Source organism: Vombatus ursinus, unplaced genomic scaffold (genome assembly GCF_900497805.2).
Source record: "Vombatus ursinus unplaced genomic scaffold, bare-nosed wombat genome assembly UNPS02014812.1, whole genome shotgun sequence".
Classification (NCBI taxonomy): domain Eukaryota; kingdom Metazoa; phylum Chordata; class Mammalia; order Diprotodontia; family Vombatidae; genus Vombatus; species Vombatus ursinus.
In genome coordinates, this window is record NW_020954590.1 from 88,153,824 (window position 1) to 88,174,243 (window position 20,420).

The 20,420-nt window shown below is 39.6% G+C and overlaps 1 protein-coding gene across 3 annotated transcripts in view; it reads left to right on the forward strand.

Moving 5' to 3' along the window:
• Window positions 1-20,420, forward strand: part of LOC114054203 (tripartite motif-containing protein 55-like) — a 77,591-nt gene that overhangs the window by 41,095 nt on the left and 16,076 nt on the right. For 2 of the 3 annotated variants that reach the window (XM_027877369.1, XM_027877367.1), the window contains 2 exons: window positions 1,429-1,631; window positions 4,627-4,920. In XM_027877369.1, the coding sequence (XP_027733170.1) occupies window positions 1,429-1,631; window positions 4,627-4,920 (497 nt within the window). The remainder of the gene's footprint in view (window positions 1-1,428; window positions 1,632-4,626; window positions 4,921-20,420) is intronic. The other variant, XM_027877368.1, reaches the window with a different exon arrangement.

Below are 20,420 nucleotides of genomic sequence, written 5' to 3' on the forward strand. Positions count from 1 at the left end.
AAAAATTTGAATTTACAAACAGATAAACTAAGGGGCAGTTATCCATGTTACTAAAATATTCTTACTTTTAAACAGTAGCTCCTCTGGTATATTATCCTGCTTAGACATCATTCGATTCTTTACTAAGAGTATTAGAAAGGTGGGTCAGAGAGGAACTCAGCAGCTGTAAGGCGCTCTATACCTACACAAATACATGTGAACATTGACAGATGGGACCTGTTCAAATACAGAAAGAAAAAAAGAACAAAAACCTGGATTAGAGTCTTAAAAAGATGAAGTTATATTTAAAAAAACTTATCAAATTGTAAAACTGTCTTTGAAAACAAGTTAACTTCTAGTTAGCTCTTAGAGTTGACCATAAGATAAAGATTCAAAAACATATTTTAATAGAGTGGAAAAACCAATGGGAAGGGCAGCATTGCATATTGGAAATGAGGGCTGGATCTGAAGTCACAGGTCCTAGGTTTGAATTCCACACCTGCCTGTGTGACCCTGGACAAATAACAACTTTCCTGGGCCTTTTCAGTTTCTTCATCAGTAATAGCTAACAGTAACATAGTGCTGTAAGGTTTACAGAACACTCTGCATGTGTTATCTATTTCATCCTCACAGTAACTTTGGGAAGTTATTATCGGTACTATAATCATTCTCATTTTACAAATGGGGAAATTGAAGCACAGAGAGGTTAAGTGACTTTCCTGGAGTCATACAGCTAGTATCTGAGGTAGGATTTAAAATCAAGTTTTCCTGATTCCAAGTCCTATATTTTATCCACCGTACCACCTAATGAGAGGTTTAGATTAGGTGACTATGAGGTTCCTTCTATACATGTATACACCTATACCTATACCTAAATATAGGAGGTACCTTCTACCTTTAGCCTATGAACTAAATATTTAAAGCTTGCTGTTGGTAAACCCAGCATAATTTATTATTATTATTACTATTATTAGTTTAGTAATAATAAAAACAAGTAAACTCCATTGTTTTAAAATTACTAAATCTAATTTTTCTTGGCACTTGGATTAGATAGGTCCCAACTGCTAATTTGTTTTCCATATTTACTATAAAAATAGCAATACAATAAGTACTGTACAAATAATAACCAGCATTTATATGGTGCTTTAAAGTTTGCAAACCACCTTATATATGTTATCTCATTTGATCCTCACAATAACTCTGTGAAGTAGACGCTATTATTATCCTTATTTTGCTGATGGGGAAACTGAGGCTTAAAGAAGGTTGATTGACTTGCTCAGGGTCACATAGTCAGTAAGTGTCTGAGACAGACTCCCAAGCCTAAAGCGCTGTCCACTGTGTGCTCTGACCATCCACTGTACCACCTATTTTGCCTGTAGCTTATCTGGTAATGATTTTCATGAAGATGGCACTTTTAATGATTAAAAAGTAGCATTCTTTCCATATCAGAGGAGGAGGAAGAGGAGGAAGTGGCCGAAGAAGCATTGGAAGATGTCTGTACAGAGTCATCAGGGGAAGAAGAAAATCCTGGGATGGTATCCCAACTCTCTCCACCAGATGCTGAGCACCAGTCTGTACCTGAGGCACTTCCTGTTGCATCTGAAGAACTACCACCTACCCCACCAGCCGCTGCGGGGGATCTTGAAACTCAGGTAAGCTTATCCCAGGGTTCTCCTCGCCCCTGGGGCAGATGAGGATGGATCATTGTTCAGCAGTCTGAGCAATTTATTCTGACTCAAAGCAAAATTTGTGTCAAACATTCCTACACAATCTACGGAAGAAAAGATTTCAGGATGGTTATATCGTCAGGGAAGGAAGCTCTCAGGGTGAATTGTGAAGGGATTTTTGGTTGTCATTTGATTAACAGAATTTCTTCCTCTCTATAAGCTCAGTATTTCCACAAGGAATTTCCTCAAATCCACTTAGTTCATCTTCTGAGTCAGTAATCATTTTGCCTATAAGCTGTAATTTGCAGGCACTTGAAAATGTAAAAAATCACTGAAGACTGGTACCAGGAGGTTCATGTCCATATTATGTTCATTAGTGAAAACATAGAAATTCACTTTATAGGCAAGACAGGAATTAAGAGAATTAATATTATTTGAGAACTTCAGTTTTTAATTTAGCCAGCAAAAAAAGAAACCATATAGGCCATACAAGTTCATTTCTCTCTGACTGACCCTGAAATATAATCTGATCTCATGTCCTTTTTCAGTCATGCAACAAATGAAACCTGGTTTCCTCTGTACCTATTTGTCTTGTCAGCTGGATTGTTTAAGCGTTTCCTTAGGAAGGGCAGCCACCGCTGTGGCTGATCAACTATCTTCTATGTGTTTCTGGGATGTCATAATCTAGATTTCACGCTCAGTAGGTTCCCAGTAGTGTACTGCTGATTTCATGATGCTTTCAATGAATGAGATCCCTACCTGTTAAATTGATGGACATTGTGCAAACATCGATGGAGGAGGCTCCTTTGGCCCTCTGCCTGCCTGTCATAGATGACTGAAATTATTTGTGTCAACCAAAGTTTCAAAGTAACATGGAGATAAGAGTTGTTAAAAAATTATCCCAGCTGGGCATGTTGTCATCCACCTGTAATTCTTGCTTCAGGGGAGTCTGAGGCTGGTGGATTGTTTGAGGTCGGGAGTTCTGAGGTGCAGTAGGACTGAAGTTGACTGGATATCTGCGCTAAGTCCAATATGATGAGCCCTTAGGAGTGGGGGGCCACCAGGCTGCCTTAGGAGGGCTGACCCAGCACAGGTTAGAAAAGGAGCAGGTCAGAACTCCTAGAATGATCAGTAGTGGGGTTGGGCCTGAGTGTCTGCTATTCACCAGCATAGGTGATAGAGACTTAGTCTTTATGAAACAAAACAAAAAAAGAATTAACCGAAGACTACTTTGGCAACTTAAAGCAAGGTGCCGTTTTTTAAATAACTTACAGCTCTAAAGAGGAAGCATTTCAGACGTAGATGCAGAGTCTTAGTGCTATGAACAAGTTCCTCCCCAAGTCAGAACAAGTCTAAACTTTTTTTTTTGGCTAGGCAATGGGGTTAAGTGACTTGCCCAGGGTCACACAGCTAGTAAGTTTCAAGTGTCTGAAGTCGAATTTGAACTCAGGTCCTTCTAACTCCAGGGCCGGTGCTCTTTCCACTGAGCCACCTAGCTGCCCCCAAGACTAAACTTATTATAATTTTTGAGAATACAAAAAAAAATTATAGTAAAGGAGACAAAGTTAGGAGATTAATGAAGGTTTACAAGGTTGAGAGATAAGTGAAGACCTACAAAATAAAAGCAGTATTTTGTTTTGAAATTCATAGCAAAAATTTTACACATTAACGTATACTTAATTACAATTAATTTGCGTGGGTGCCTTTCATTGTTCTGCCTAGAAGCAGTGAGGTTTCCAATGGAAAAGACAATTTTCTCATACTCTTTCTGGGCTGTAACATCAGCCTACCCATAGCCCTTTGTAGTAATGCCAAGCTTTCTAGAAGCTTAAGCCAAGTCAATGAGCATTTATTAAGTGCTTATTATGTGCCAGGCACCGGGCTAAATGCCAGAAATACAAAACACAGTCCCTGCCCTCAAGGAGCTCCCAGTCTAATGGAGGAGACAACATGCCATCAGCTGTGCACATACAAGATAACTTGGTCATCTTCATCTGAGCCAGCAAGGCAAGGGGAGAACTGAGTCCCCAGTTAAGGTGCCATGTAGTGGCAGTAGGTCTCTCCTATTACAGCTTTCATAGGTCAGCAGGTGTCACCCAGGCCTGGGAACATGGCCAGGACTCCATCCCCGATGGAAAAAAGCACACTGCCCCATACACACCACCTAGACTGGGCTAAGCTTGAGACAGTCCCCCTTTGCATGTTGTCCTTGTCTCCACCCTCAAGAGGAGAGGCCCTTAGCTCTAACAAGCATAACTAGATAAAACACAAAACTAGATAATAACCACAAGGTGATTGACTAAATCTTTTGTCCGTAGGAAACCAGACTGGAAAACTGTGTTCATAATTCTCTGAAAGTTCGTTATGCCCATAGAAAAGTAGGTGTCTACTGGAATTGTATTTCTTCTTTTTATTAATACATCCAATTCTCAGTTTTGGAGGGGAAGGATTGCAAGCATTTTTGAAATCCATGGAAAAACACACACACACACACACACACACACACACAAAACAAAAACAAACCCTCATTTTAGCTGACAGCTTTAACCTTCTCTCACAGTGCTTGGCACAGAGTACAAGCTTAATAAATGCTTTTTCTCAATTCATTCATTCATTTTCATTGAACAAAAGGAGCACCACTGATTCTAGGTTTCATGTCTTCTCCCTGCTCCTAACTACCATCCAGTAGATTTTGTTTAGAGGAAATTGAATAAGAAGTAGACAGGTGGTGAGAGAGAAGAGGAGAAAGGAGGGGTTCAGTTAATTAGCCCTGGAATAATTGAAAGTTCAGACTCCAAGGCATGTGAGTATAGGCAAGAATTCTTACAGGTTTTCTGGGTGACAAAGGGGCATGAATAAGGAAGATCTGAAACAAATTTATCAAATCAGCACACAATGAGAATCTGCTGGCTAGAAACAGGATAATAATTAAAGCCCACTGCTTTTTTTTTTTTTTTTACTTTCACTTTGTCCACTTAAGGGGGAGGTGGTGCCAAGTGGTGCTCAGCAGACTCCACAGTCTGAAACTCAAGTACTGTCAACAGCATCGGATACCCTGGATCCCTTGTTTTATCCTAGTTGGTATAAAGCCCCCAAACGGCAAGGCGCCAACCCAACTTCCACCCAAGTGAGTGAAGGTTCGGGTCAAGTAGGGCCTTCAGTTTCTGTGGATGCCAGTGGCCAGAAGGCAGAAGAGGCAGAAACCACCACAGCATCCAATGAGAGGGAAGCACTGAGTGGTAAGGAAGCTAGTACCACTGCAGCCACTTCTCAGGTCAGTGTCCATCCCCATTGTGTCCAAATGCTTTTATTCATCTATCACTCGAACTCCCAACAGAACATGATAGGACAAGCAAAAGGTTTCCAAAATGGAGCAACGGCAACAAATAAAATCAATTACAAAGTTGCAATTTAAAAGTATTTTTCATTTTGACCTGGCCACCTTATAACTGGCTTCCCAGTGGGGGATGTATAAAGAATCAGGCCCACTGGTAGGCAGGCCTGCAGTGAAGAGTTACTTTGTCTGCAGTGATTGGTTGGTTTTCCAAGTTGCCCATGTGGAATGGCCACTTGTCCTTGCATGGCCTTTGCCGTGTCCTCCCAGAGCTTTTTAAGCTTAACCACTGGCTTTTGTGTCATTCACAGCAAGGTCCAAGAAAGCATGATTAATTGGAATTTAATTCTGCCCTGGAAATAACTCCTCTGATTCATGACTTTTGGTAGTGTTTCAGCTATGCTAGACAAAGATAGCTTCAGCTTAATTATACCTGTGCTTTCCTGGCCATGGATTCCTGGTAGGGGCTGAAAATGAGGTTCCGTTATGTACTTTGCCCCTGTTTCTTAAAGAGATACTCCATGCTCCCAAACCATTATATTTGAAATTTTCATTTTGATATAATGAGTGTTTGAAACCCATGTCGTAGGTTGGGTGTTCGCATGGGTATGTTTCACAGAAGAGACCTACTCATCTTCTTCTGTGGTAAGAATGCTGATGGAGATTTGACACTCGTAGGCATTCTTGCACTGGTGTGTGGGTTTGGGTGTTGCACGAATAAAGGAAGGGTTTGACAAAGAAATGTTATCTCAGCCATGCTTTTGGGCTGTGAAAAAACAGATCGAATCTTTTCCAAATGGCAAGAATTGTTTTAACTGTGACCTTTGAGGCATATTCCAGGCTGGGTGAGGTAAGCTACTACAGTTTCAAGAGGAGAATGATTGTTGAAAAATGTAAAATACTAATGTCAAAAACCAAAAAAAAAATTTAGGAGAAAAATAGTTAGTCAATGTTTGCTATGTGTATTCTTTTTTTGTTTTTTGTTTGGAAAAATTTCTATGGAGATTGTATATAAAGCAGTGAGAACAAGCTCTTACTCATTTTAGTAAATGCAAAGAGCATGATAACATAGTAAAAGAAAGTTGGGTGAGAAGGAGTTGTTTTTTGAAAAGAACAGAAGAATTCATAATATTTAATACATAGTATTTAATAAATTCTTATTAATTACAGGCAAAAAGTTGGTTCTGAATAAAAAATGAAAGTACAACTTCTAGATTAGGTGTTCTTAACATTGGGTCTGTGAACTTGCTTAAAAAAATTTAAAAAAATATTTTGACAACTATATTTCAATGTCACTCATTTCCTTTGTAATTTCATGTAATTTATTTTATCCACTTAAAAACATTATTCTGCCTAGGCTTCATCAGACTGCCAAAGGGGGCTATGGTACAAAAAAAGTTAAAAACTCTTGCTCCAGACAATGTTGAAAACTATAGTTATTTCTGAGCCTAACAGTGAAGCATTCTTCTTATTTCCTCACAGGAGTTAGCACTCTGCCTATCACTTTTGGCTTTTGTTATCATACTTCACTGCATCTGGAGTCAGATTCATACTTGATTTTTACCTTGATGGGTAGGACATATTTTATTTATCATTGACTAACATTATCAGTATTTCTATCCATAATGTTCCCCTTCCGGATACTCATAGGTGTGTTTCACCCCATGCCTGGAACCTGAATTGTCTTAAGAGAATCATGCTGTCAGATCATATTTGCTGCCTAAATCTCCCTACTGCTCAAGCTCCTCCATCCCCCTCTTAAAGGAAAAATGCTCCATTATCTAATCTTGCATGGTGGAAACCTCCTTTCTCTCTGGGAAAGGAGGAGGTCTGACTCAGAACAATGACTCGATGGGTAATTATTCAGCAATCCAGTACAAGTTAACCTAACCAAATGATGGTTTTAGGAAGCCTCGCTCCACACAGAATAGCTTCATGAGGTATGACAGAATACTCACTGCTCTCAATACCAGCTTTAGTAATGATGATGACTCTTTTCTAAATTACAGTCTAGGTTTTCCCTTATTAAATTTTAAGGGTTTATTTCCCCTATCACACCATCTCCATGATGAGAAGGTTCTGCACAACAATGATACTGTAAGTTTGAACTGGAGTAGAGGGGCCTTCCTCCCATCCACATATCACCTGGATGTATCTGGGCCACTTGGCAAGAGTAAGCCTACCTCTGGAGAAGTGCCTCAACACTCATGATCATGGACAAAGGGTCAAAAAAGCAAAAAAAAAAAAGTAGAGAGGTTGTTGAATCAGTGACTATTTACCACCCAAAGGAAACCAAGAGAAAAACCAAGGAATCAAAAATGACTTTTAAACAATGTTTGCAAATTATTTTCTAGCTTTGATCCTTTTAACCAAGCCTTTTTTAAAAAATAAAATTCAGTTATAAAAGTTTGTTTTGGTGCTGGTATCTTTCTATTTTAACTTTTCTTTAAGATGATTGTTATCATATTAAATTTTAAAAATCTAAGCCTGACAGCCTTGTAAGTAACTGACCCTACTGAGCCCGCTTCTTAGCTCCATGGACCTATGTCTCCAAAGGGTTTCAGGGTCACTGGCAACATGCAGCACCAGCTATTTCTGGTTCGTTGACTTTTCCTTTGGTTGACATTTGGCTGATCTGGGAGCTCCCCATCACAGAATTCAATTTCTTTGATCTCATTAGTTTTCAGTTGTCTGCCTTCCAATGGCGGTGGCTGCTTGTCAGCCACCTTTCAGGCTTAGATCCATCAAACTGTGTGAGAGATTATGGGATGGTGGATATGGCTGCTCCTTCTCCTCTTAGAGAGTAAATGAAGTGGTCCATGGTCCTAAATCTTCTTGACTCTGTCCTTGTTAGCAACTCTTCAGGTCTGGGTTATAGTGACTTGTTTGATATCTCCTCTTAATGTTAATTATAACTAGCATTTGTGTAGCACTTTAAGGCTTACAAAGTGCTTTACAAATACCTCATCTGATCCTCACAACAACCCGAGGAGGTAGGTGTTATTTTTGACGCATTTTACAGAAGGGAAACTCAGGCAGACAGAGGTTAAGTGACTTGCCCAGAGTTACATAGCTGGTAAGTACCTGAAGCCAGATTTGAATTCAGGTCTTCCTGATTCCAAGTCTTGGGCTCTATCCATTGCACTCCCTCACTGCTTCCTTTTCTAACCATTCATCAAAAAGAAGAGAATGGGAATCTACATTGACTGTGAGATTAGTGGGGACTAATGAGGAGGAAGAAAGGATCACATCTATTACAGCAACAGCCTACTTATGGATCTGAATGATTGGCTAAGAGTTCAGCCTGTGTTCTGAGTGTCAAGGGAGTTGGCACCTCCATCATCTTTGCCAAATGTGTCTGAGGCTGCAGAGGGAATGTTAAGCTTTGTGGCTGTCCATCCATTTATCCCATTTCATATATGCTAAATTTCATGTCTGTTCATTGGAATTGGGGTAGGAAAACTGAAGGAGAGAGAAGACAGAGGAAAATGCACGTTCATTTTAGCTGAAAACCTAGTGCTGTTCATATTGTTCAGGAAAGAGCTTTTGTGGCAGAGTAGGGGGAGAGGGAGAGGAGAAGTTTAAGTGCTAATGATAAAGTGATTTGGAACAATTTTCTACTGGCCCAGATCCATGAAACCAAAATGAATCAATGTTAAACAGTTACTCAACCAGTATGGAAAATTCAGGCAGGCAACAATTTTTGGAGTATTGACCATCCGTCAGCTAGCTTAATGGTTCAGGCATCCCAGATTCAATGGGAGTTGTTTCCCCATCTGGCTCTTCAGATCCTGAAACCTCCATATTTGTTTCTGATCAGGACCTGATCAGCATCTAAGTACCTCAGAATTCAACACTAAACTATTCCTGTAATTTGAAGGCTGAAGGGAGACTGCCTAATTCAGTATATGTTGAATTAAATTGAACTTAAGAATTAAAGACAAAATTTGAATTAGATTGAACTTGAGAATTAAGGACAAAATTTCCATTTACCTCTTTAGTAGACCTGCCTGTTTCTCTTTCTTTGCCTCTTCTCTCTACTCCTTCTTTTTTGTCCAGTTAACATATTTCTTAACATGTTTTTAATATGTCAGATTTCTTTTGCCTTATCTTCCTTGTTTGGGTCCTCTCATGTAACTGAGTAATATCTCTCCCTTAGCTAAAAGCCTCAGCATCTTCTGGAAACTTACTCAGTGACTCATTTCAGCCTCAGTCTCTTGCCTGCCAACTTCTCAGACAATCAGAACTTTTCCCCCGAAGTAATTTCCTCATATTCATTCACTTGGTGAAATCCCATTATGGTTTTCCTACATTCAAATGCTGTCCTTTCAAATGTTGTTTCTGTATAAGAGCCTGCCTTCTCTGATTCCTTTGTGTAGAAAACCAGATAAAAAGATTGATTTGACTCTAGTGAGCTTGGAACTGATGAGGGGAAAAAAAAAAACAAACAAAACCTCTGGCTTCTTTACCATAAGTGAAATGTGTTTGTGTTTTACCAAAGATACATTAACATTTAGCCTCTGTTCCCCAGAAAAGAACCATCCCACAAGAAAGTTTAAAATCAGCTTTTAAAACTTAGGGCGTATTGGAATGAATAAATGTTATTGGCTACTTGTCTTCAGGACATACTGTGAAATTCATTGTTTTGATTTCTGAAGCTGCCTGATCTCAGTTTCCTCATGTGATGTAAAGGCTTAGACTAGTCTTAATAAAATAAATTAATAAAAGGATCTGTTCTGTGAAGTTTGGATTCCATCAAAGGGCCATACTTGAGGACCTAGAGGCCCACATGTGGCCTTAAGGCTACAAATTCCCCATCTCTGGACTCTCTCATCTCTCCTACAACAGTGTGGAAGGAGGGTAAAGGGTCTGTTACTTGATATCCATGTCTGATAATGGAGTATTTAACACATGAATCTTTAGAGACTTGACCTTGAAATTTCCACTCACCTAGATAGTATCAGTTGTTTGCTCTGCCAATTGAAAGAGGTTTGGGTGGAAATAACATTTGGTCAATTTTACATACTTATTGATTTAAAAAAATAAAGAAGCCTGAAATGTTACATCTTGTCCTAGAACAGGCTCAAGAGAGGTAGAGTCAGGAGCATGTTAGAGTTGGGAGAAGGAGGAAGGCATGAGATGTCAAAAGACTCTTGCTAAAATAGCCGAAAGAAACTCAACCAAGACCATGCAGGAAAGACTCATGTTTGCTGCCCTTGGAGAAGCAAAGTCTTTGAGGGCACATGTTCAAACTGGCTGTGTGACCTTGGGTAAATCACTTAACCCCTCAGTTCTCCAGGCAACTGTCTAAGACTGTTTTTTGCAGAGCAGGTGCTGAGTTGTACTGGTAGAGGGAATTCCTCATTGGGAGCTCCCTGATACCAAAGCAATCATAGGTTCAGTCCTTAACTCTATCCTAATGCCTCTAGTTTATTGAATCCCTAGGGGAAGTCCAGGCTTCTTAGAGGGCAGCCCTATAATTTTCCACTGTCATGTATCCTATTTTAAAAATACTACCAACTCATTTTTTTAAATGATCCTTCCACCTGCGTCTAAACCTCAAATTACACTGTTTTCTGCTTTTGTTTCTTTAACCCCCGGAGATGCCAATGGACAGTGCATGATGCCTAGAGGATATTTGGGCTTTTCCAATGTGATCTTAGATCAATGTGATCTAACATTTTTCCAAGGATGGAAAGAAGTAGAAATGGCCTTCTGCTCCCTGGAAACTACTTGTTGGCCTGACATTGGGGATCTTTGCTAGCCTTGCTTATTGGATCCTCATATGGGATCAAAGGATCATTGATTTCTTGAACTCTAAAGGAGTGTAGAGAGCGTGAGATCAAGAGCACTGGACCTGGCCTCTAGTCCTTATTCTGCCATTAACTTGCCATATGACCTTGGGAAGATTACCTAGCCTAGGGATGGGAAACCACTTGTGGCCTCAAGGCCTTAGGTTCCCCCACCCCTGATCCTAGCCTCTCTGGATTTCATTTTCCTCATCTGAAAAATGAAGGGGTTGTATTAGATCATAGAATTTTGGAGCTGAAAAGAACTTGGTGGATTCATCCCCCTCATTTTACAGATAAGAGAACTTCAGCCCTAAGAGGTAAGGTGACTTTTCAAAGGTCACACAATGGAATGGCAGCTGAGCTCTTAAGGAAGTAAAGCAAATATTTCAGTAGAGATTGTTTCCCATTCATGACAGCTGCTGGGTTAATCCAGCAGCTGTTCTGGCCAAATCCCCAGGGCTACGAGGTGGAGATGGCTTCCTCCCAGTGCAGCTATCACCAAGAAGTGAAGATGTGCCTTTCAAAGATTAGTTTTAGAAAGATAGCTGGACCCACCGAAAGCTCTGCAGTCAACTGTTTCTGTCAGTGGACAACTTGATCATCATCAGCAGAACAACAGGTGGCCAAGTTAACATATTTCACTGGAAATTAGATTCTGCAGAAACAAGAACAAAAGTCCCTCAATATTATAGGAACTCTTAGTTTTAGGAATTCTGTGTCCATATTATGTATCATTTATTTAGACCAAAAGTGGTTAAAAATAGAAGTGTATCCAAATTATACCTATAATAGTAAATGGATAATGTTTGTAGAAACAAAACAAAATAATGTCTCTGATTTTTGTCTGGTTATATTTTATTTTGGAAGATTTATGGATTAGACCCTGGTTAAAAAGTCCTAAGAGTAACAATGCTAATGCTACTTCCTCTGTGAAACAAGGAATACGTTTTGTCATCTTCGAGTATGTTTCTCATCTTAAGTTTCTTAACTAGACTTCTGTTTCCTAAACATTCACTAATTCCTTCATGCACATCTGTCTAGTCTTGGTATTTACAAAGCATCTAATGTCAATAGTATTCCTGCACATAGATATTTAGCCAAGGGCCATCTTTTAGGCTGATACAAGGCCAATTTGGAAAAAAATAAAATCCTCCCACCTTATCTCAGTTATGATTTCCATAATGGCCTTAATCTGAATTCTATTAAGGATATTATCAGAGCTTCCTCATCACCAGCTACAAAATAAACCTTTATTGTAGTAAGCATTCAATTAGTATTTATTGAATATTTATGTAATTAATGGATGAATGGAAGATTGGTGACTTTTCATTAGTATCTTAATGGAAGATTAGTGCCCATATCTTTTTTTTTTCTCTGTACCTACTCTTTGTATGGTTGTAGTGTTGAAAGAAAAATCCCATGAGGCTATCTCAGTCAATCAGCGGGCATTATGAAGCACTTACTATATGTCAGGTACTGGGCTAAGTGATAGGGACCCAAAGAAAGGCAAAAATATAGTTCCTACACTCAAGGAGTTCACATTATAATGGAGGGTGCAATGTTTTAAAAATTGCATACATAAGATATAGACAGTGTAAATGGAAGATAATCTCAGAGGAAAAGGGAAACCTTGAAAGAGTACAGAAAAGGCCTCTTACAGAAGGTGGGTGTTGAGTTGAGTTTTGAAGGAAGCCAGGAGGTAGAGGTGAGGAGGGAGAGCTATCCAGGTATGGGAGATAACCAGTGAAATGGCGTGGAGTGAAGAGAATAGCATGGCATCAAAGGCCAAAAATAACATGGAGGCCACTGTCAATCCAATAAAGTAGGGGCTCCCATCGGTTGACTCCTGGGTGTAGGGGAAGATATATTGATATTCTGTAAGGGTAAGTATCTTGAGGACAGACTTATTTTGTTTTTCTCTTCATATCCATATTAGATCATAAGAAAGAAGGAACATGTTGAGTTAATGTAAAGTGTTCTGAAGACCACTTAGGAAACCTTCATATTTCTTCTTCCCTTAGTACTCAAGACTCCCTGAAGTTGTAACATCAGTGGAGAGGAACCTAAGGGATGTGCTGTTTATACCTTCTGTCAATGTCACCCACGTGACCCTTAGCTAGAAATGCCTGTAAGTCAAAGGGAGCCCTTGTGGCAGTGACTGCAACCTGAAATTGACTACATAGGTCTTCCATATCAACTGACCCCATGAGGTCACATGATATAAGACAGCACTGAATTTGGAGTTAAGAGAATCTGGATTTAAATCCCAGCTTTGCTATTTACTAGTGATATGGCCTTGTGCAACTTGGTTAGCTTCTCTGGGTCTCATCATGGAATTGGACAAGATTGCCCCTATAGTATAGTTCCCTGTCAGATCTAAACCTATCGGGGATCCCCAGTTTGGGGGTTTGGTGTGGTTCAATTGTTTTATGAATAGATATCTCCAAGAATTCTATCAGTTTGATTTCTCGTATTATCTCTGTACCCCAATTCATCTTCATTTTGTACCTAATTTTTATTAGACTGATCTTGTCCCCTGTTTGGACAAGATCTTAATCTGAACAAGTTTCTATTAGCCCAGTCTGCTGATGAGACCAGCAACTTCCATCGCCTCATATCACAGACAAGGATGTGAGGTAGAGCAAGCAACTCTCCTATCCTAGGTTCAACTAGGTACCAGTTCTGTACAGAACAATTGCCACAGGTAGAACTTCTGTGTGAACCCAAAGGTCTGCAATTTATGTTTATTACTTCCAAATGGGAAGGAAGTATGTACTGACTGTTGACTCAAAGCTGGTGGGAAACTAAGTAGGCATTAACAATCTAAATGCTTAAGAAAATTATTCCATATGTCATCTTTGACATATATATCCTAAGTTGGCCAACCTCCGTTCTGCCAAATTTTACTTGGTGAATTTTTAATGGACTAACAGAGTTGTGTATTGTTAAAGAAAAAAAACCCAACAACTTTGCACATTGGTATTTTAATGTATCTATGATTTTATCTATGTGGGCATTTCCCACCCCACCCACTACCACCAATGTAGCTCTCAACATATCTGTGCCCTCTCAAACCTTTGTGATTCTTGTTCATATCTTCCCATAAATCTCTAAAGAGGACTGATCCAACATACCAGAGCCCTCCCTTTAAGTTTCTAGGGCTTTAGATATTTCATGAATACCAGTATAACATTGGTTGATTGTGCTTCTGTTATCCTTTGCTTCCTCCATATGACCAGTTCACTTCTTTTTCCGGTACAATATGTCCTTGAAGCTGTCTTTACCCCACTTTTTGTTCGCAAGTCCTTCTTGTTAATATGCTGTAGCATGCTTATATCTACCATGTGTCTTTCCATTATTCTTTAGGTCACTTGCCATTTGGATTCCTTTGAGAACTAATAGAAATTCTTGGAAAGCATCACTGGGGAGAATATTGGTGTTAAAAACATGGGTGCTTTCAGAAAAGCATCAGAAGTCTCGTGTGAATTGATACAGAGTGAAGTCAGCAGAACCAGGAAAACAATATACATAGTGACTGTAACAATGGAAATGGAAAGAACAAAAAAAAAAACTTGAATACTGTGTAATTATAATGATGAAGCTTGGTCATAGAGAAGAAATGAAAATTACACTGCCCTCTCTTCCTTGCCAAGTAGGGGACGAAGGGTGTGGAACATCTCTTATGCTATCAGACTTGGTTTGTGTGTTGATTAGTTTTGCTGAATTGTTTCCTTTCCTTTTACTTTTTTATTCTTTCCTTTAAGAGTTGGCTTACTTAGTAGGAGAACAGGGAAAGCATACTCAGAAATAAAAGTGATATAAAAACAAAAGCTATCAATTAAAATATGTAAAAAATAAGATAGACTTTAAAAGGGAGACTTTAGCGGCTAAAAATAAAAAGATATCAAAACCTTAACAGGAACCAAAGGTTCCTTGCTAGGCCTCTTTCATCTTACCTAACAGTTAAGTTTCTGATCTTAAGATCTTATGGAATCTCCCTTACTACTCTCCTTCAGTCCCCTTCTTATTTAATCTTCATCAAAAGACTGTTTTTCATTTGTAGAGCTGATAAACAGAGCAATCCAAAAGAGCTTCAACCAGTCATAGAAGACAGTGAAATTATCTTTCCCCCAGTTGTTACATATAGAGTCTAAAACCATTTTTATGCAAATGGCCTTTGGGACTGAAATATCCTTCCCTGTTTCATGATCAAACGCAAACCGTAGGTGCCACTAGAGACCTAGAGGTGACAGATGTCAAAGGCTGGAGATGCGGTCACTCGTTTTCCCTGAGCCAGTTTAATTTCAGAAGTTATTATGGAACATTAAAAAAAAAATAAGAAAGGGAACAAAGAGCATGGTGTTATTCTAGTGCATGATTTCCCATGAGTATGAATGCTTCCTATGTTCTTTGAAACGCTATATTTAATTTTCCAAAACAAATAGAAATGAATGAGAATTAAACTGTGTTCTCTCAATTTAATTGAGGGATTCAGGATGTCAAATTATTTTCAAACATAAATCTCGACCACAGAGAGAGAGCACATTGTGTTTCACAAATTAAGTCTACCAAGCTTACAAATCATTGCCTCCTTTTTGCTGGGAGATGGGACTGTGCTGGAATTCTATTATGACAAAAATAGCGGGACAACGGATCAGTGCTCGACTGACCTGCCACGTTCTCTGTTTCGTACTGAACAGAAGAGGAAGTAGTGGATGGTAAGGGTGCAAAAAGCAAGGATCTTTGTACCTTAGTTCATAGTTTCCCCAAACAATGTGCAAGACCAGGTTGGGTCTGAATAGGAAAATAATAATGAGGCCACTGTAGTTGATGTGATTCATTTGTGTCTTAAGGCTACATGTTTTTTGCTGCTTTCTCCCTCTGGGGAAGTCATATTCTAATAGTTGTTGATTCTTGAGTTTTACTAGGAAGCCAAAAAACCAATGATAAATGTCACAGGAGACTGCGGGTCACAAGGTCAGCCAGGAACCTAAATAAATACCATAATAATAGGAAACAAAAGTGTAGATAGCCACTTAAAGAGGGAAGAAATAATTTAGTCCCACAGGAATGTCATACATGTTCTGAATTAATTTCTCCTGACAAATTGTATCTTTAGCTCTTCCATACCAGAACCATAAAACAGAAGTATTTGTGGTATTGTAATTAAATAGCTAATGTTATTCTTGCTTCCCATGTTTCCAGTTTTTTATTAGTCTGCTTTTAACCTGTGCCACTTGTTAGAGAGGGGTATGCTGTAGACATTACTGCTGGAACTCATGAATTTCAATAACTGAAGAATTATTCAACTGAGGCAGCCAGGTGGTTCAGTAGATAGAGAACTGGGTCTGGACTCAGGAAGACCTGAGTTCATATCTTGCCTCAGGCACTTACTAGCTGTGTGGCTCTTGGCAAGTCACTAAACCTCTAACTGCCTCAGTTTACTTAACTGTAAAATGGGGATAATAATAGCACCTGCCTCCCAGGGTTATTGCAAAGATCTAATTATGTATTTGTAAAGCACCTAGCACATTGTATTATCCATTGTGTTCATACAGCTGAAAGATGACTAAAATGGAGTCTAAGAAAAGGGCTAAATGTGCTGGCTTCACCTTTCCTGATAGGATTGTAGTAAAATCATGTTGCCTCCAAGGATCCAGTTGATCTAAGCACCTGGTCCAACCTTAGACGCCTTGAAACATCATATCTCAGCCTCTAGCAACTGTGCAGACTGTAGGATTGTAGGCATTTGTCTGCATGTGATGATGGATTGGTCTGTACGTGATTCTGCTTCTGAGACCTAGTCCTGTTTGCCTGTCTTCCCTTTTGACATCTTTCTTTTGTGTTCTCTGTCTACTTTCAGGGGAGGAGGAATATCATTCCTTGCTTACAGTGTTTCCTTCTTAAAGGGAATGGGTTGCCTTGGTTTCCCAGGGTTATAGTTTGTATTTTCTCTTCAAATTCATACTGACCACACATATTATTCTTTAGAATAGTGGGGGCCAGTCACAAACCTGGGCAGGGGCTAGGTCAGTGCCCAGGCCCACTGTTAGGGTTTAGGCTGTTAGCCCATACTCATGCATGTTCCATAGGATGGTTACCTGTGGTAGAAAAATCAGTTAGTGGGGCAGTGGAGAGAATGCTGGGCCTGGACTCATCTATCTGAGTTCAAATCTGGCCCCCAGACACTTACTAGCTGTGTGATCCTGGCCAAGTCACTTAACCCTATTTGCCTCAATTTTCTCATCTGTAAAATGAGCTGGAGAAGGAGTTGGCAAACCATTCCAGTGCCTTCGCCAAGAAAACCCAAATGGGGTCACAAAGAGTCCGACATGACTGAACAACAACAAAAGTAGAGCTGCCTTTTATGGGATCATATAAAGGGGCATGCCATGGCCAATGGCTACATTTTATCCCCTTGGGGCAAAAGAATGTTGAATTCATGGCAATAGCTACATGTATTAAGGCAGTGCTTCCACTCCTCCGTCCACTGATTCCCACTGGCCCCCTTGCTTACTAATACCAGCTACGTGACTTAATCTCAGAGGGGTGGCCATTATGTACCATTTTGGAGCTCTTTTCTCCTGACCAGTGCAAAATGCTTTTCTGATATCACCTGCTCAAGCCTTATCATGGCTATCAGAAGCAATGGTGGGAGAGCAGTATTGTCAAACTCAAATAGAAAGGGATACGGAGGGCCACAAGTTGACTTAGAAAACTGTAAGTTAACATTATCTATGTTGTATTATATTTTAATTTTTTTGTTAGACATTTCCTGATTACGTTTTAATTTGATTTGGGATGTACTAGGCAGTGAACCTGACACATTTGGCAAAAAAGAGTATTAGATTTGAGGTTATCAAGCCTGGCCTGAAATCCAGATTCTCTTATCAGTGATAAATCGTAAATGACATTTAGGAAATCAGTTTATCTCTCGGGGCTTTACATTCCTCATCTACATGTGGCATAGAACTGCATGGCCAGGGTTACACAGCTAGTAAGCATTGAAAGAGGGATTTGAACCCCAGGTTTTTTTTATTTCAATTCAGAGCTCTATCTACTATTCCCTACAACCTCAAGCCCTGGATTTGGCATCAGAAAACTTGAGTTAAAGTGCAGGTTGTTATTTATTAGCTGCATGACTTTGGGGAAGTGGCTTCCCATTTCTGGGCCTCAGATTCCTTATCTGAAAAATGAAAAGATTAGATTTGATAACTTCTTTACATTAAAAAGAAAGATTTCCTTTATTTTTCTTCACCTTTTCCAAGTACATCCTTCCTCTTCCCTTATGCAGAGAACCATCCCTTGTAACAAAGAATAAAAAAGAAAGAAAGAAAGAGAAAGAAACAACGAACATCAGGGCAGGGGTTGAGGAAAGGCAGTTCAGCAAAATTAGTCAACAGAGGCCTTGATGACATGCGAGGTCACTTCCTTCCTGGACATTTAATGATCTTACAAGAAATAGTATCCTCTTGATATAATTGGCTTATCAATAAACTGTTTCCGTTCTGGGGCTTCTTAGGTAAATGGCTGTGTTGATTTGTTTTTCTCCATTCATAGGGCCTAGCATTTGCACAGTTGGATGTCCCGTTCCTAACATACTTCACTTACTCAGCCGTCATGCTGCAGCTTGTTCCTGGATGACAAACATGGCCATCAGAACTCTCTGGTACCGTTGCCAAGGCCCAGCTCCTTCACTTGGAGATGAGTCACAGGTTGCCTCTCATCCACTGAGTTTCCCACTGTGCTCTCAGGTTGCATTTTTCTCTCCACTCTGGAATTCGTGATCCAATGCTCAGGAATGTTAAGTGGGGGACCAGGCCACTGACCAGGCTTTCTGTCTTTCTTACAAGGACTCTAAAAATGTCCAGAACATTCCTATTTGCACCTGTTATCGGCATTTGGTTTTATGAGTGACAGTGTGATACAGAAGAAGGTGTTCGAGGAGATCTGGGTCCTGGTCTTGGCTCCTCCATGCCACTAACTTTGTTTAGTTTTCTGTGAGTGATTTTACTGCTGTAGGCCTCAGTTTCTTTATTTGTAAAGTAAGGAGGATAAGCTAGATCATCTCCAATATCTCTGCTGTCTATATAAACTCCCATTTCTAAAATTCAGCTTAAAAAAAAAACACTGGGCAATACTTTCACTAACACTGGATTTATCCATTTCAGTCTAACCATTGTTGGAACCATGTTCATTCATTTCAGTCATGTCTGACTCTTTGTGACCCTATTTGGGATTTTCTTGCTATTTTCTTTTCCAGTTCATTTTACAGGTGAGAAACTGAGGCAAACAGGGCTAAGTGACTTGACCAGGGGGACATAGCTGGTAAGTGTCTAAAGCCGTATTTGAACTCATGAAGATGAGTCTTCCTGTTTCCAAGCCCAGTGCTCTATCCACTGCGCCACCTAGCTGCCTCCAGGTTTCATTATCCATGAGGAAAATGTTTTATTTAGATGAGTTAGATAGACTCATCATGCACCCTGGATTCCCAAATGCTATCTGGAACAGAGTGCCAGGTCTACAAGTCATAGCAATTGATCAGTTGATCAAATAAGCATATTTAAGTGCCTACTTAATGGTTCTCACACAGTTACCACTGTTTTGGGAGGAATATCTCCTCTTTGAGCTCATGTGGTAGGTTAGTTCTGCTGAATAAATCTACCACAACACAGAAATTCTAGAGATAAAAACCTAGGTTTTATTATTCTCAAGCACAAGTTCAGGACATAAAAAAAAAAAAAAACCCTCAACAGAGATTGGAATTTCTGATAAGCCATTTATATGAGAAATTATATCAGAGAAACAGTGAAATATTTTTTAATATATAACAATAGGCCATAAAGATCACATAGGCCCAGTCAAACAGATTGATTGTCTCATGCTTCCTTCAACTAAAATTGAACAAAGTTAAACAGTGATGACTACATGTATCCTCTAAGGAAACAGACCTAGTTAAAAAAACTCTATTGGTAAATTAAGTCAAGTTACAGGTTAAACCACACTTAAAGGGTTCACAGTGGGCTGCTTGAGAGGAGAAGATTTACAGAGTTAACCAGGAGTCTTGGAGCCAGGAGAATCTCTTCATAAATAGTAAGCTAAATCACCTTGGGAAGTCCAGAACTCTCCTTTTCCTACTTATCTGACGAATGGCTCAGGAGAAGAAAGTAAGGCTGATGACTTTGCACAGCCCTCCCTCACTTCAATCCAGTTCACTTGCATGTCACAGCATCACCTCCTGATGCCATGGTCTTCTTCCAGAACAAAGGACAAACAATGGCAATAACAATCTGATTAATGTGAAAACACTTTCACTCAATATTATCATTCCATGAGTAACGTTTGGTCAGGTGAAGCCAAATGTTAATATTAACGGGAAACAGGCTTCAGGTAGCTAAAATAAAGGAATGGCATAATAAAATTGAATACAGAAAATTTTTAAAAATTCCCATCATACCACCTTAGTTCAGGTCTTCATCATCTTTTGTATAGATTACTGCAGCAGCCTCCTAATCAGTCTGTCTGCCTCAAGTCTCTCTTTGTCACCGAGAGACTATGTCCCATCTCCATGTCTTTGCACTGGCTGTTCCCCATGCCTGGAATGCAATTCCTCCTTTCTCCCATCATGTACTATCTTTTGCATGGAGC